This window comes from Vipera ursinii (genome assembly GCF_947247035.1).
Source record: "Vipera ursinii genome assembly, chromosome: 1".
Taxonomy (NCBI): Eukaryota; Metazoa; Chordata; class Lepidosauria; order Squamata; family Viperidae; genus Vipera; species Vipera ursinii.
In genome coordinates this window covers 91,228,721-91,247,680 of record NC_139512.1, presented here as the reverse complement: position 1 = coordinate 91,247,680, position 18,960 = coordinate 91,228,721, and the positions used below count along the sequence as shown (strand labels likewise).

The window sequence follows — 18,960 nt, the reverse complement described above, 5'->3', positions numbered from 1 at the left end:
GTTTCATGATGATGAGCGATTATGACCCATAATAAGTTATAAGATTTCTGAATTCAAAAGCTATGAAGTAGTACTTTTACCTTTTATATTAGCTGAATTTTTTTCTCACAGTAACGAGGTATTACTTTTAATGGAAGGAATGTCAGAAGCGACCATAACCTGCTCTAAATCAAGAGACAAGCCTGAAATAAACCAGGTTTTTCCTTGTGTCAGATGGTTTAAAATGGAAAGCTGAAAATACATAAATTAAGAGTGAAAGGTTCAGTTTCTCTAGCAAGGGGGCAAAATCCTTTCCTATCCGTGGAAGGAGAAACATAGTCTAAAGCCCCATTTAACTTTGTATAAATAATTTATATAAATGCATATGTGTGTGTATACAGTTACAAATCTGATAAATGTATAAATCACTTTATATTATTTTTGTTAGGGTGTATTTATATACATTTGGGGGGCATGAGGAGGTTGTAGTAAATCCTTCAGCAGAGTTCCTACCCAATGATTATATACTACTGGTGCATTGTGTTCTGTTATTAATTACCGTACAATGTTTGAACACTTGTTACTCACTTAAATAACAGTCAGTGCATAAGTGTTTGTGTAAATATTCATAATTGGGGAACAAAACCATTCATTTCAAGTGTATCCCACAGCCAAAGGTTTTCAGGGCAATTCTGGTATTGTGGCAACAAAACCATGTAATTAAACAGAGATAGCAGAGAATGTTCAAAATGTACTAGTCAGGACAGGAATCAGCCATGACTGCCTGCACAGTTTTCATTAAAGCATTACACAGATGCATAAGCTTTGCCTGCTATTCTTGTTACAAACATATTCCTGCTGCCTGAGCTTCAGTGTAATGACTGAGAAGAAGGTCTCCTTGAACCCAGCTGTTAACTAAATGGCTCATTATGGCAAGTCAGACATATTGTCCTTTTTACAGTATGTTGTGGTGGGATTTTAGCCTTCTGCTTCTAACTTTCTTCTGAGGCCACCCAGCTCAGAACCAGAATGCAAGCTTGATTGAGTAAGTAGACTGGGCATGTGCTAGGAGGAGTAAACCACAGAGATTGTGGAATGGCTAGCTCACAAATGATTGACATCTTCACCAACAAATAAAATAGTTTACAAGCAAAATAACAAAGCTTGCTGTTGCTAATGCCTATTGGAGCTGTGCTAACTGGCATTTCTAGTTCAGCAGTGCATGCTCTCAGACCTTTCCATTCCAGCAACCAGCTATGGCTAACAGCATATTGACTTGTCTACTCTTTGCTACTTTAACCAGGGCCACCCAGCATCAGAAGTTCAGCAAAGGTAGGTAGTGTATTTAGAAAATAAAACTGAATGGCCACTGATCCTCCTGATTCTATCACTCTTCCTTTATCAAAGGTTTGGCCAGACCTTCCCCATCAGAACTGTCTACTGTATCCTGGAATGTTGCATTTCTTATAAACATTTCTTTCCTGTACAAGACTTTTCAGGCATGTACTAACAGAACTCTAGAAATATTAGTTCTGCATGCCTCTTTGGATGGTTGGCAATGAATGGTCATGGTGGCAGAGGAAGGGTTGCCTGGCTTGTTGCTTGCATACGCCACAATATTCCTAGACAATACAAAACAGAATGAATATAATTTGTTGCCATGAGACATCCATCTTAGCAGTATGTTAGATTGCCTTTTATTCACATTCTCATATTTCTTCAGATCATGTGCTTTGGCATTTGGCGTGGCAATTGAGAAAAGGGGGCTACATCTGAGAGGCCAGATCTAGTCCAGGATCTTTCCCCTACTTTCACTGCTCCAAATATGAAGTGGGGAAAGGTAATTCCAAGTTCCTTAATAATTTATGTTCCTTAAGGGTTGTGGTTTGGTTTTGGGGTTTTTTGGCCAAACTGGCCGTAGATAGGGCGCGCAACTTGGGGGTCCTTCTAGACTCACAGCTCTCTTTAGAAGAGCATATTGGAGCTGTGACTAGGGGGGCCTTTGCCCAGGTTCGCCTGGTGCACCAGTTGCGACCCTATCTGGACCGGGATGCCTTGCGTACAGTCACTCATGCGCTTGTGACCTCTTGTCTGGACTACTGTAATGCTCTCTACATGGGGCTGCCCTTGAAGACCACTCGGAGGTTCCAACTGGTGCAGAATGCAGCCGCGCAAGTAGTGCTGAGAGTCTTCCGATACTCCCATGTTACACCTTTGCTCCGCGAGCTGCATTGGCTGCCGGTTGCCCTCCGGGTGAGATTCAAGGTGTTGGTAATGACTTACAAGGCCCTACATGGCATGGGTCCGGATTACCTACGGCAACACCTGCGGACGGCGTCAACTTCCCTCCGTCCAGTGCGCTCCCACAGAGAGGGCCTCCTCAGGGTGCCTCCGATCAAAGAATGTCGATTGGTGGCCCCTAGGGGGAGGGCATTCTCTGTGGGCGCGCCAGACCTGTGGAACCGCTTGCCAGTTGAGCTCCGGATGGCCCCCGACCTTCGCTCCTTCCGGCGCAATCTAAAAACTTATTTATTCGAGCAATCTGACCTGGTTTGATGGGTTAGGGTTGGGGTTTTAATATGTCTTTTAATTACTGTTTTATATTCGGGCATAATATTTAATTGTTTTTTAACTTTAGTATTTCGTTTTTATATTTATTGCCCTGTACACCGCCCTGAGTCCTTCGGGAGAAGGGCGGTATAAAAATATAATAATAATAATAATAATAATAATAATAATAATAATAATAATAATAACAACAACAACAACAACAACAACATTCTAAAACCAGTAGTGATCCAGTTAGGCTTCACTCACCCATCCCCACTTGTTAATTGAACATGGGTGGATCTAGAGACATGGACAGGATATTTAAAACTATGCAAACCTGGAACTGGAGCTGTGCTTTTCAGCAAAGCCTTAGGCTGCACAGCAACATGACAGAAGCACCCAAACAAAGGAGACATGGAATAGGACATGAATACAGATGGGCTAAACTAACTGTGAAACTGTCTAAAGTGGTAATTGAAAGGAATCCTTGCAAATGGTAGAAAGACTGGATCTTTCCTTCTTAAATCCTAGCAATTTAGAACTTATCTACATCTCATCTGCTTAATTTGGATCTGTCCATATGTTGCTGAATGTCTTTTCCTGTTTTCATAGCATAGACTTGTATTTCTAATCCAATAAAATGAGCTCTAAAAATAAGGCTTGTCCAATTTAATATCATCGTCCACCTTTATTAATTCAAAATTCAGGGAATGCGCATCACATTTTTCACAGTGCATCTTATTGATCCTTCAGCATCTGATAAATGTCCACATTTAGTTACAGACAGATCATAATCAAAAACTTTTTTTTCATAATAGTCCATCATAGAAAAAACTAAATTTCTGAATTGGCTGTCAAGACATCACCTGGTTTAATTTCTTCCTGATGGAAGGTGTTTTTTTTAAAAGAAACATCATTCAATAGTGGTTCTCATAGACTATATAGATATCTTTCATTTCTGATAACCAAGTAAGACTAATGAGAACATTGTAGAAAAAGGAAAAATTGGATTTTGGTAAAATTAATATAATTATTGCATCTTCACTGAATAACACTCGGTTGGTTAGCTTTGACTGTTTAGCCATTTGAATTTTGTAAACATTTTTTTCAGGGCTACTTAGTCCCAAATCAATCTTGGCCTCTGTGGAAAAAAGAACTTTTGTATATATCTATGCATTATAATAAATACATTTATTCATTTATTTATGTTTTAAATATATACTCACATGCTCCTGGCAAAGCCAGTTTACATGAAACAATAATATGCTACATAAAAACAAATACACCCACCGAATAATAGGAGAAAGCCAATCACATCACAATTAAAAGTAGCATTTGTGTAAACATAAATGAGCTTCTGTAAGGAAATGCCAGTTTCTAAAATCAGGTTTTCAGGTGACTTAAAAAGTAACCCAAGAGGTTAAAACAATGAGAAGGGAAATTCACAGCATTAGAGCCGCTGCAGAAAAGTTCTAGCTTCAATGTGTTCCAGCTAGGCTTCTTTCCTTAGTGGGTCTTTTAAAGAATGGTCAATTGTTGAGTGAAATTGACAGTTAGTAATATAAAAGGAGAGCTTTTCCTTTAGACAGGCAGGTCCTGAATTGTGAAGGGATTTATATGTTAGAACAAGCGCACTGAATTTGACTCAGAAAAATTATGACAAAGTGGGTGGTATATGTTTAAAAACAAAACGAAGCTCAATTAGATCCCATTGTTTGCGTAATCTGTTTAATGATTGCTTATAATTACCAAACAGCATTTTCATCACTGTGAAGTTATGAGAGCTATCAAAAGTCTTCTAGGTTGCTTAGACACTCTTCAAATGACATCAGTTAAACCAACCCACGTTTCATCTAACCTCATCCTGAGGGTCGTAAGTCCATAAGTCAACAATTTAAACTGACATTGGCATAGAAAAAGTCTGTCACAATGATGAAGATATTGTATTTCTGCCAATATGAATCAGGTCTTGAGTGCGAAGTACTTCAAATAACACTGATTACAGGCACTGTATATTGGAAGATACCTACCACAAAGTTTGAATCAGATTAAAGTGTAGATCACTTTCAAGATGTTTACTTCAAGGTGCACACTGCTTTAACCATCTCCCTTTCTTCTCCAGAAATCTGTAATTCTGAGAAAGTTCAAAGGTTTCTAATAAAAAAGCCTCAACATTCTCTTCAAATTACAGTTTATAGAATTTGATTCTGGCAGACATTTAATATAATAATAAAACAAATAAAACAAATAAAAGAGATTTCAAACAGGAGTTGGACAGCCATTTGTCTGGGATAGTCGGACGGTTCCTGCCCTGAACATGAGAACTGGAAGTCCCCCCCCCCAACTATATTTCTAGGATGAAACACACTGGGATCAAGTTCAGGCTGTAGAAACAATGGTCTGAAAGTGAGCAATGACTAACAAATAGTGAAGCAACAGAAGGAATTTCTCTGTCAATCAGTTTCATAGTTGTTTGAAATGAATTAGAGGACATGATGAAAGTGAATACATTTCTGTATAAAATGGAAAAAGTGGTCAGAAAAAAGTTTTCCTCCTCTCTCAAAATATTTGACCCAAAAGTACCTTACACTTTTCATTGTTAAACTATGGAACTCATTTCATAGCAAAATTTAAAAATGAATTTAGATAATACAGGTGATTTAGGCCTGAGCTACAAAACCCTGAATGAACACTGGATGGCAGAAGACACAATTTTCTGAATCATTTTGCTGACATCTATTGATCATCCAGATTTTTACAGTCTGGACCTGATAACTCTAATGTAGGTTTAACTACCAAACATGAAAAAATGCTAGGTTTATATTAGCCCTAATATGAGAGGTAGAATATTTGTTGGAATATACTTTTTCGCTTATTTACTTTTTGTGGTTATTTCACATAGTTTGCCATCATGGTTACACAATGCAGGATTAAAATGGTCTTTCTGTGATGCAAAATAGTGTTTCCTACCTCAAGATGGATGGTAGCTTTAAAAAAAAATTCTCAGAATATCAAAGGAAAAAATCTAGAATATGGAGAAAGATAAAGAATGGGCATTCCATTTCTACATGAATATTGGATCATCTCCACCTTCATGAATTATTGGCCAATAGAGTTATTAAATCAATGTCTTATCTAATGTTCAAATAGTTTCATGATTGATGCAAAAGCTATTACATTCTTAAACAGAACAAAATATCTTTTCATGTTGTAACTTTATAGCTTGGTTTCCACATAATCTCTTGTTTATTTTGAAGTCTCAACCACTGTATTTAATACTGATTGCCATTATCTGTTGTAATATAATATAGTTGGCTTGCTGTGTTATCTGGGCAAATTATAAACCACTAAACAGTCAAACAAGGGGAATACTTCTAACGTCGCTATTTTAGAAGCACTTGAAGTCATTAGTATGTGGTTAGGGTGCGTGTATGGGGTGTTTTCAGTAATTAAAAAAATAATTATACAGTTGGGTGAATATGTATCCTCAAGGATAACTTGTGTGTACTGAACAGCCAGTGGCACTTGCATCTGACTCTAATCCTTCTTGCTCTTCGTAGATTCAGTACTTGCAAATCATGTGCTAACATGCAATCCATTCCAGTATCTGTTTACACACCTATGAAAAGATTTAAAAAGTAGGAAATGAAGCAATGAAATCATATATGCAGAGGCACAAAATAAAATTATAGTTTTCTAAACTTATTTTCCCCTGCTGATACAGTGATTTATCTATCAATAAATATATTTGTATATTACACCGCCCTGAGTCCTTTGGGAGAAGGGCGGTATATAAATAAAATAATAATAATAATAATAATAATAATAATAATAATAATAATAATAATAATTATTATTATTATTATTATTATTATTATTATTATTTCTTAGAAATAATCAGTGTGCATCAGATTGCCATTTCCTTTTGATAAATTTAAAAGAAATGTTACTTTAATATAGCATGGATTAATAATTTTATTTTCTTTGTATTTTGGAAATAATAGTTATGAATTCTCATATAATTCTCACACTTCTCATAAGTCTAAGTGCTATTGCTATTAAAAGTGTGAGGAGAAAGAATAGGGTCAAAAAGGACAGTGCAAAGGATACCTGCTTATGGATTGAAGAAAAATATGTTAATATAGTGGTGAAGAATTTTACCTTTACAGGTAAATTTCATATATTCCAGGCTATAAAGAAGCTATTTACACAATATTTTTAGAACTAGAATTGTTAGATAGGTACTGTAAAACTCCAGATGACCTCTAGAGTTAATTTTCTGTATCTCTTTTCCTCCAGCTAGCAGTCATGTGAGTTTTTTAATAAGTTATGGTTAAGCTATATTTTAGACACCTCCTTCCCAATATCATCTGGAGTACACAATCTTCATATTAAGATAGGGCTACTAGATCTAGGCTGCAAAACTAGATCATTAGGTAACAGAAAAGGAATATAGAAATTTATTTGAAACTAATTCTGCATTTGATGATCATTCTGATTTTTGCAGTCAGATCTAGTAATCCTAGGTTTACCTGTTTTAGGAATACATTTAGTATTTTCTGGTATCACATTGTTGCCATCTAGAACAGAGGTCCCCAACCCCCGGTCCATGGACCAGTACCACGGCGTAGCATGCCAGCAACTGGTCCACACAAACAAGCAAAGCCCCATCCATAAGATGCAGGCAGCATACAAAACCACACACCCTCCAGTCCTCAGAAAAACCTCTCCATTGAACCGGTCCCTGGTGCCCCAAAGGTTGGGGACATCTGATCTAGAACTCATTCAGATTTATGCAGCAAAAATCAAGTACCCTTTGCAAATTAAATTGCTCCCAGTCACTTGATTTATGAGCCAGGCCATATATAGGAACATTTTGTATGGGATTATTGTTTTAATATATTTGGGTTCACAGCCTACAGTTTGATCATTCTAAACTATTCTGGGTGGCACAGTACCTTAAGCAGTAGATCCTTTTTCTATATTCCTCGGTCAAATTTTATTAATAAATATAGGGAAGGCATATCCAGATGATAGCTCTAAACATTTCTATTATGTGGCTCAGCCAATGTAATCTTGAATGTCTGAGTGTTTTATTATTGTTATTGACAAATGCTCCCTTCCTCATCTTTGAACTTAAATATTTTAAAAACATAATTGATAGACAAGGCTAAAAAATATATTTGACCTGGAGGGGAATGGATTTTTAAAAAGGGAGCACAGGCCTGAGGACTGATATTGCTCTCGCCCTTCTCAGCCATAAAAATGAATGAAATTGCAGTCATGCCAATCAGCACAAATGGCTATAATCCAGCATTTGTGTGGATCGTTTGCTTTTCCTCCAAGAATTTTTAAATGAGGGCAGGGAGACCATTATGACTGTTATCAGATTTGGAAATTTGCATACCCATTATATACATATAGTGAATTTTAAACAGAAATACTGTAGGTTTGGTGTATAGAATATGCATATTAATATTTGGAATGCGGTGCATAATGAATCAAGCTACTACTTAGCCCTACTACATGATTTGGATTATGCATTTAAAATTCGGGAGCTGAAATTTCCAAACTAAACTTTACATATGCCCAAGGGTTTTGACATGCTTGAAAGATTTTTAAAACATTTCCTTTTCTTAGATCAGCAGACTGCCATCTGTTTTTGAAAGTATCTTCAGCTTGCTATGTCAAATTGATGGGTGAGGGGCTGCTGTTTGACAAACACAAGCCCATATTCCAAGCACAGAATACTTCATACAGTTGTCTGGATTTCAGCATGGCTAGAGAAGCAGTGCTACTGGTAGTAAATGCTTTCCTCTGGGGCAACATCGAAGATCTTCAGTAAAGGTCAACCGTCAAGCAAGCACAAAAATTTGCCCCTTAACCCAGACTTCTTTCAGATTGCTGGCCAGTCAATCAGTGTTGATGTTTATAGTTGACTCCAAAGGAACCTGTACAGATCAATCTGCATCATTATGCTGGAACCAGATCCCACTGGCTTGAAACAGCCAATAGTATATTTTCTGGAATTTTTTTGGCCTGTTGAAAGTAGAGCTAAGCCACTACGCCTAGGGAGCTCTTCCATAGCTAGCTTGCTGGCAGCAACGAAGCTGGCAGAGTCAGCTCCTAATATTTACCAGCACATCTTTGCAATCTATATTAGGAGACTCAGACCATACTTACATATAAATGCATCTCAAAAACTCTTTTCCATCTCTTCAGGTCAGCATTGATTCCTGGTAATTGTCTGGACTAGTCCTTGCAGTTTTCCTGGCAAGGGTTTTTGGAAGTAGTTTGCCATTATCACCATCTTCCTAAGGCTAAGAGAAAGGGAGTTTACTCAGCTGGCTTCCTGCCTAAGGTGGGACTAGAACTCATGGCCTCCCATTTTCTAAGCTAGTGCCTTAATCAGAAGCTGGAGGTTGAAGAAAAATGCTACTACTTAAAATAAAAATAAATGATTGACTACATTGCTTACTAAGTATTAACAGCAGACACCTTATTCAGAATGGAATTGTTGGAAGCTATCACTGCATCTTACATTATAGTCAAAGGCATTCTCCTGTGTTATAGAACTCAACAATATTATTTATTAGATGAACGTTTGCCTCTGTTTGAAGAAAGAGGGAGAGATAACTAATAGATAAGCAACTGAGCTGGCCTTAATTTCATTTTTCTTATTGTCATCTGACTTTAATTTGATTATTGGTGTTACTGTATACTCAAAAATGTGGTGTTAGCCTCCATCTGCATTGTGCTTCCCAAGAACTTTGGATGTCATAAAGCATCATCATATTATTATTAATTTTAGGGTATTTTCATTTATTGCTTATATGGAGTAAAGGCAACTGCCTTATCCACTCCATTAAGAGAAAAAATATGGGATTGATAGAATAAGTAATAAGCAAAGAAATGGTCTGAATACTGTTACATTACTTAATCCAACACGATAGTATTAAAATGTGTACTGCTGATAGATGACTTTTAGTTCTGTGTAGCCATACTGTACCACCTCTTCTTTTTTGCTAAAAAAACCCCTTTCAAATTCTTTTTTGGTATAATATGGTATAAGATCTGAGAATTGAAGTGCATTCTCTCTGTGTTGCCTCCCTTCCCCCATGCTTTTCAGCACAGTTAGTAAAGTGCAAATACTAATATTTGCAAAACAAGATGACAGCCAACATCTGACAGCCATTATATATGTCACGCTTGACTTATAGTAGTATGGTATGTGATAAAAATATACAGGGGGCACAAATTGGGAACCTTAATTGATAGCATAGACAAAATAATGGAGGAGCCTGTTGAAACAATACATTCTCACTCCAGCAAAACAAATATTAAGTATTTACAAATGTTGTTAATGCATGTCTTTGCAACATGAAGATACTTGCAGATACCTATGTTCTTGCATGTAAGGAATGACAGACCTAAGTGCTGGCAATAGTTTAGCAAGACATGAGGTCTTGGGTATCTATGGAAGAAATGTTCCTTGGCAACAGCCCAACCTACTTCACCAGATGAATAATATGATCTCACAAAGTGTGGACTGTTACAGTGGGAGCTAAAACACACGAGTAGGCTAGATGAGAACTAAATCAATACTAATTGCATGCATTTCTTGACTACATGGAATTAAACAGTAGTGTGTTTTATATTCATTATTCAGGACAAGAAATGCCCTACATTTTAAATTGTCTGTTCTAGGACAGTACCTCAATCGAATGTTCAACAGAATACAGTATCCATTCTACAACCCAAATGTTTAGGTCAAATTTATTCCCAACTTGGAGCATTAGCTGTTCCCCATGCTGTCTGAAAAACCATCCCATTTTCCATAATGCCAGATGATTAGTCAGCAGCTCAGTAGCAGACATGGCAATTTGGATCCAAGATTTTCATGCAGGTCCCAAGAGGATGCATGAACATTCAACATGCTTCCTCATTACCAGAGAAAACAGCCAAGTCAGACACTCCATACAAGGTGGAACCCTCTTTCTCTGGAGTTCCATTAACGACTACTAATAAAATTCAGATCGGCTTTAAAATGTTTTTCTTTGGGTTTGACTAACTATATTCAAAGCTACCTTGGGAAGAAGGGTTTTAGCATATTAATAATATTTTAAAAACAATATACTTTTTGGATTTCAAATCGCTCATAGTTGATAACTGCAAGGGATAAAAATAAATAATTCGAAGGTTCTAACTGAGACCCCTAGATTGCGCTCAGCATTTTTGCTTTCCAACTATTCTCTGAAGGAATATTTCTCTTCCCTCTTAATTCAGAAGTGTGGGCCACTGCTGGTAATGAACTAACTCCAGAACTCATTCTGCAGTCTCCCTATGCCAATTATCTGCTATGAAAATTCATTAAACAGAGGGCAAGATGGGAATCCAGGTGGTGGGTGGGTGGTGAAGAAGGTATGGGGTGGGGGGAAATGTACTTTACCATTCTCCATTTGCTCACTTGCTGTGTTGCCACACATTTATTGAATCCACATGCCAATATCTGGCATTGGACACTGCCATATTAGATCAATTCAAATTAATTTTGTGAAAAGTTTAAACCATCTTTTAGAAGTCTCAGATGCATCACTGACATAAGCAACTGGAACTTGCCAAATAATTGGGCAATGTATTGTAATTTATTGTAATTATCCATCATGTTTTATCTTCATCTGAAAATTTGGAATCATTTGAAATTCTGGCATCCTTGTTTTAAAAACATTATAGAAGAGGGCACACAGCAGTATATGTACTTGTTTGTCTCTTTGCTTGGGGAAGAGGGAAAGGAAAGTGATCAGGGATAAGAAACATGCAATACAAGTTTACGGAAGTCCAAGTACATGGACTTATGAATAAGATGTTTACAGTTTGCTTGAGTGTATTTTTTCCCCTAAGTCTAGTTAGCTGAGCAAGAAACCTAGAGAATTCAGTGACAGGAAAAGGAGCATTTTCATTCTGCATATTTTGACAAATCACATTGTCCTAGTCAGGCTATCTGGCATGAAATCAAAAAGTCAATTCCTACTGAGTTAGTGGTCTTACACTCCACAGTTATTTTTCCAAGGAAATGAGGTGAAGGTGTACAGTGACTGAAAAGTATAAGGTGCTCTAATACCAAGGGGGTGTGCATGTCAATTTATTCTTCAAAGAACCTGAAGGCAGTACAAAAAGCAATGAATTGAAAGTAAACAAGAAGAGAACCAAACAAGAACTAAGGAGAAATTTCCTGACAGTTAGAACAATTGATCAGTGGAACAACTTGCCTCCAGAAGCTGTGAATGCTCCAACACTGGAGGTTTTTAAGAAGAGATTGGACAGCCATTTGTCTGAAATGTTATAGGGTTTCCTGCTTGAGCAGGGGGTTGGACTAGAAGACCTCCAAGATCCATTCCCAACCCTATTTTATTCTGTTAAAAGCTCACTACCAACCTGACAAGTCACAGAATGTGCCTTCCATACACTAATTGATTACAGCATTCAACCATGCCCTCTGTTGTCTATCTGGTTGATGAGAAAGATGTTTGATGTTATTCATGGATTAGGACAGTACTTTCTTGTGAAAGAATTCACTGAGATGCTAGGTAGGGTGGTGATAGAGTTTCACTGAGCATTTAAGTAAACAGAACCTGACACAATCTCTGTAAGGTACAAAATTAAGCTTTGTAAATTTAGACTGATACTTATGTTTGGGTTTATCTACACAATCACTTTGCCATGCTTTCTTCCCATTCCAGAGCTGAAAAATCACATGGAGATAGACCAAGCTATACCCACAATATGTCTTTAATAAGTCACCCCAAATCATTTGCTTAAGATGGGAGACCATATACATTTCATAAATAAATAGGCATTAGGAATGGGGCCATGCTTTTTTTCCACACACACTGTAATGGCAACAATTGGCAATTGTCCTTGAGTAAAATTTGAAAATCACCAACTATAAGAAACCCAACCTCCAGTCACCAGGCAGAATGTACCAGGATGGTGTTTCCAAGGTTCAGCCACCACACCCAATATATTTTTTTTATTTGGCTTTCCCCCAAATAACAGTCAACCTATCAGCCAGACCACCATTAGATGGCTGCAAAGAATTTATCATAATTGCTGTGTAGTAATTCCCTGGATTTATGCAGGTGCTGCATAAATGTTCTTGGTGGTGGAGTTCAAGTAAATGATTTTGGTTTGTGCAAGATGTCTTTTTTGCATTGAGTACACTTGGGTATTTCTGCATAATTTTTCTGATGATTATTGACTAGTTGGCCTGTCAACCACTAGTAAATAGGAGAATGTTGAACTTTTTGTTCCTGTTGACTGCCAAATAGTGGTCATCCAGATCTTGCAGTCAAAATGCAGATATTGGATAAATGTTGTAGAAAAGCTGAAGTCTAAGAAATCACTTTGCTGATTCTTGTGTCAAATCAGTGTGCATAAAGCTCTGCATATCCAAAAGGATAGGAGAAGAGGAATAAATGACTATATGTTGAAGCCACTTCTATTCTAGATGATATTCTAAATGGAGTGAAGAGAGGAAGCAAAGATTTAGGGATTCCCCAAGAATGGTAACCTAGAACAAGAATTCCCCACTGCACAGGCTACAGTAGTAGAAGGGTTGAGTCCTTTCAATTACATATATTAAACTGGGAATAGGCAAGCCAATTTCAGGGTCGACAATGAGCCAACTACTCTAGGGGAGCCAGGGCTCCATTCTGTTCATCAACTAAAACAATATTGTAGAACAGGCATTGAACCCATAAACCAGATAGCTGATTTTCAAAGCCAACTGGAGCTGGTCATCACCTTTTACCATGTCTTCTCTTCAGTGCACCATGGATTGTCCAGATGGGAGATCTTTTTCCAGATCAAACATGCGTTCATGCTGGAACATATTGGACTGGCTTCCGCCTACTTTGGCAGCAGGCTATCTATGAGAACAAAGCTCTGTTGGGAGGACAGGTCTTCAGAAAATATTAAATGGCGTATATTTATCTACATGTACCCTCCTAGGCTGTGTAGCTAAGCCCTATGTGCTGTTGTTTATCAAAATAAGAAAACAATGTATATGGCAGCTATCAAAGTTTGTAAACTCTCTCCAGTTAGAATTTTATAAGATCTTTTTGAGGAGAATTAATAGCTTCCAAGTGTTTTCTGTAATCAGATAAAAGTCTTTATACATTTATTCTGCATTCTATGTCCACCTTTGTTTATTAAACTCATCAGAAGAAGATTTGGTTGTCCCACAACACCAAAGCATAATACACCCATCATTGGCAAAATATTATTTTCTTTAGTACTTAGGCCTTGTTCTCCAGATGTATCCTATGTAGTTGTGGCCCAACAGTTTAATTTTTGTTTCATTTTTCTAAAGTAGTTCGATCCCAAATATTTCAGGTTTCTTGTGGTTTTCTTTTGCACAATTTAGAGAATGGTTTTTGTGGTGAGGTTTCCTTCTGACAACTCTCCCATGCAGATCATTGTATAAGCAACACTGTTGTGTGGACCTGTGGATACCTACTCCAGTGTCAGGTAAAGTTTTCAGGACATTCCTTATAGTAATGTGTAGGTTCTGTTTTGCAAGTATTTTCAGCTTGGGGTAATTTTACCAGTGATTTTTCTTGATTCTCAAGCTGTTCCATAATCGATGAAAAAAATAAACCTAGAAAGAGGTTGGCTATTTCAACAAGACAATAATCTTTCAAATCTGCTTCTAGAAAAACGAAAAAGGTTTTGGTACAGCCTTCATAGTTTATAGGCTTGAAAATCATGTGTGTGTGGGGGGGTGGGATTCAATGCATATAAGGAGACCTAAGGATATTTCTGAGCTAGAATTGTTCTGCAAGGAACAGTAGGGAAAAATGCCAAAAGTAAAAATATTTTGGCCGGCTGTGGAAAATATTGGAAGCTGTTATCTCTGCCAAAAGAAGTGTTACAAAGTATTGACTGAAAGTGTATCTAAACATCTGCATCTGTCATATCTATTTATTTAGAATCTGTAAACAACTGTTCGGAAGTAGTGAGCATGCATTCAAATGAGTAGAAAGCAGTTGTGCTTAACTTTGTATATAATATAAAAGTAGTATCAGCTTCTATTCACCCAGGATACCCTGGAACACAGAGTCTGAATAGAGGTATCTCAACTTTGGTATATAACTAGAGATTATTAGCCACTTTGAGTATTCTATAATTAGAAAGGGAAAATTTAAACAAAGAATGATTAAAAACAAATTTAAAAAAATAACAAAAAACATTGTGTCATTGCACTGTAATTCCACAAACAACAAACAACGAGATTCATTATGCTCAATCTTGATTTATTCCAGGCATGGTTGGTTAAATAAGTCTCAATGGCTTGATTTGCGCATGTAATGCTTAGCTCAAATCATGGTTTATACAGGCTGTGGTTTATTTACATGTTAAACTGAGTTCTACCTAGGTATACTGTATCTGCAGGGCTGTTTTCTCACCCAGTATAAACTCAGTTTATGAAAAACCAAGAGGAATCTGTTAATAGATATTTTTGCCATAAGTTAAGAGGGATAAAGACCTATATGATGGAACTTCTTGACCTCTAAAATTTGAACAGTTTCAATTTTATTAGATTCCTAGAAATTACTAAAATGCAGAGTTGTTTAACAGAACTTTTGACTTATAATGACAGTCTACTTTTTATTATTGGGATTGGTGTAAAAGTGGTCATTGTAAAAAAGAGTCTTGTCTGAAGATAATGCTTGAACTTTTTCTAGAATCTGATTGACCTATATGTAGAATCTGTATGCAGCTAATGTCCCTCAGTGTTTTTGTTTGTTTGCAGATCAGGTATAATATAGTATTATTGGCTCTTCTATTTATAATATCTTTTTCCATGTAAAATGATGTAATACCACTTTTATTTCTGCAGAATTAGTTCATATAATTTCAAACTCCAAACTGAGATTTTCCTGCAAAAGACAATAATTTTCTGATTTTTTTCCAATTACTGCAAGTGTATCACAGATGCTTGGTAACCTTTCCAAACATACTGTTAACACTTGTCATACAAATAGAGAATAATTAATTATCATGCCTAAAGTGTGACATTTTCTCCACAAAGGCCTTGGGACTTTTAGGCAAACATTTTTAACTTGTTCCTAGCAGGATACTCCAATCAAGAGCATCTGCTGTAGACAGCTATTTAAAATGACAGCATTTGATATATGATATAAAAAAATAAAACTGGGAAACACTGTTGTATAGTGATTAGTATAGAGTAATATTTAAGCTGATTTCAAACACTGCAAGAAGCCATGATGCAATTTGTTTGGTTTTGGACCCTGTCTTTGGGGTTTGTGAACTATGGCTTATGTCTTAAGTATGTTGAGTGAATCCAACTAACTCTGATTTATTCAACACACCACTATTAAACAAATCATGGGTCCATCTAATTTCTAAACCAGGCTGTAGTTCTATTATCTGTGTTAATCCAGAGTTTCCAACCTCTGTGACCAAATATGAATTCCTAGTGCTGAAAGTCCCTCAGCATCCTCCATGCTAGTATAGTCCTATGGGAACCAGATGCTGAATAAAACTTCAGGTTGGGTTATCCATGTTCTAATAGTGGATGGATTTATTATGTATGTTCCCCAATGTGATGCCCTCCTAATGTGTTTGATTGCAACTCATGGAAATTTTGCCAGTGAGTATTCTGTGCTGAGTTGCAATTCTGGCAGTAGCAGTCCCAATCCATCTTGAAACTACCAGATCGTAGAATGATGAATAGATGTCTAGCTTTTTCCAACTGTTGTAAAAAGTAAACAACTGATGTATATCTTTGTCACTCACAATTTTTTTTAAAAAAGTATTTGTTTTCAATTTATTTTCCATTTCTTTTTTCTTCTCTTGAACAGTTCCACCAAGTGAAAAGAGTGATGACCATCCTTTTCCTTACTATGGTTATTTCATACTTGAGTTGCATGAAAGCTGCCCCCATGAAGGAAGTTAGTATCAGAGGACAAGGCAGCTTGGCTTATCCTGGTCTTCGGACACAGGGAAATCTGGAGACCCTCAGTGGGCCCAATGATGCCACCAGAGGATTAACATCTTTGGCAGACACTTTTGAACACGTCATTGAGGAGCTCCTGGATGAGCAGCAGGTCATTCAGCCCAGCAAAGAAAACAAGGATGCAGACTTGTACTCATCACGAGTGATGCTAAGCAGTCAAGTGCCTTTGGAGCCTCCTCTGCTTTTCCTGCTTGAGGAGTATAAAAACTATTTGGATGCTGCAAACATGTCCATGAGGGTCCGGCGCCATTCTGACCCTGCTCGCCGTGGGGAGCTGAGCGTGTGTGACAGTACTAGTGAGTGGGTGACAGCAGCTGAAAAAAAGACTGCAGTAGACATGTCCGGAGCAACGGTTACGGTCCTGGAAAAAGTCCCAGTGCCCAAAGGCCAACTGAAGCAATATTTTTATGAGACCAAGTGCAGCACGAAGGGTTATGCAAAAGAAGGCTGTAGAGGCATAGACAAGAGGTACTGGAATTCCCAGTGCCGAACTACTCAGTCTTACGTCCGCGCTCTCACCATGGATAACAAAAAGAGAGTTGGATGGCGCTTTATAAGAATAGACACTTCCTGTGTTTGTACACTGACCATAAAAAGGGGGAGATAGTGGATTCATGTTGGATAGATTATATTGAGACAAAAATTATCTATTTGTATATATACATAACAGGGTAAATTATTCAGTAAGAAAGAAAATAATTTTATGGACTGCATGTATAAAGGAAGTTTATACAGTACCGTGGTTCCACAATCTATTTATTGAACATGTCCATTACCTAAAAGGGAACAAAAGGAAAAAAAATCCATTTGCGCACAACTTTGAAAACAAACAAAATTGCATTACATTCCTCTAACATTGTGATTTGTTGCCGTTGCCAAGAATTGAAAACTTAAAAAAAATTAAAAAAATAAAATTGCATGCTGCTTCAATTGTGAATTGATGATAAACTGTCCTCTTTCTGGAAAAAAAAATTGAACCAAAACATTCCGTTTACATTTTAGACAGTAAGTATCTTTATTCCTGTTAGTATTATATCTGTTAACTGCTTTTAAATTCTGGTAGCGTTGGAATTAAAATAATGTCAAGGTGCTGTTGTCATAGTTTTCCTGTTGACTTTTTTTTTTAAAGTTTAAAATTCCCACATGGTTTGAAAATAGGAGAGACCCTTCTCCCTGCCATTGACATATATGTTCTGGAGAAACAAATTTGGGATTTTTTTTTTGTTTCTTTTTTGTATGTTGTGAAGGTGTTTGCAATATCAAATCAGACTACTGAAAAAAATAATAAAGAAGAGGCAACTAAAAAAGTCAATGTCGATCTTCTGCCCAGTGCTCTTTTCTAGTCTACACTACAAGCTACCCTTCCATTTTGGTTACAGACCAAGGGGATTCCTTGAACTTTGCTTGTAACAGCCTTTTCCATCCTTCAGCTATGTGGAGAGTGCATCTCCCAGAATCCCCACTTAAAGCTGCATTTGCAGCACATACGGAGGTCACCAGGTTGACAAGTGCTGGCTTCTAACACATTATTTCATGTTCGGGTTGCATATGGGATCTTCTTATCTTGGGAAGCAAAAGCATCAGTCTCTTTCAGATGTAATTTTTTTCCCTCTCCCAAGGTGTTGAGAACAAACATTATATTTCAATCAAACATGGAAGAACCACACATTGATATGCATCCATTATACTTGATGCTAGACATTATCAAGCTTTAATAGGTGCATCTATTGATGGGGATGGAGAATCATATCCCCATAGGAGAATCACTGGCCATGCAGCCAGGGTTATATCAGGACAACTAATTTATTGTGATTGGAAAACCAGTATTGTTAAATGACATTATTAGATCCCAAGGAAAAATAAACTGAACATCTGATCATATTTGTGCAAAAATGGCTAACGTGCCATTATTATTGTAATTATAGCACTGTACAGCACTTACTGAGGGTTTATAGCTAATTGGCTTCTGTTCGCAATGGCAGGTGTAGTAATCTCAACTGAATAGCACCCATGGAAACTCAGCGAAACTGTAAAGGAGATCCATGAAATACACATAGTACAGCCTGATCTTCTTAAAATAAAAGTAATGTCAAGAATATTTTCATTTTCAAGTATCGGCTTTCTGTACTATGAAACAATTCAAGCTGGAAGGAGTGGCTCTGGAATCAGAAAGACAGAGCCTTCTACCTCAAAACCTAACTACCTGTTGCTTTTAAATATGGCTATATGCATCTATGTCTTTCTAAAGGGTAGCACAAAATAGCCTTAACTCCTACAGGGAGCTTTGATTTAAAATCCCTAAACGATGGGATACAAACCTGGCATCGGTTGTATGCACTTTAATTATAGCTGATTTCAGTGGGATGCACATGCAAGGAGCTGACCACAGA

General features: G+C 37.1%; 1 protein-coding gene across 1 annotated transcript; it reads left to right on the top strand.

Moving 5' to 3' along the window:
- Positions 1-1,750: 1,750 nt before the first annotated feature.
- Positions 1,751-17,892, top strand: BDNF (brain derived neurotrophic factor). Its single transcript, XM_083350306.1, has 2 exons — positions 1,751-1,819; positions 16,416-17,892. Exons 1-2 carry the CDS (start codon positions 1,805-1,807, stop codon positions 17,175-17,177), a joined length of 777 nt encoding a protein of 258 aa, XP_083206432.1. The 5' UTR covers positions 1,751-1,804; the 3' UTR covers positions 17,178-17,892.
- Positions 17,893-18,960: the final 1,068 nt, after the last annotated feature.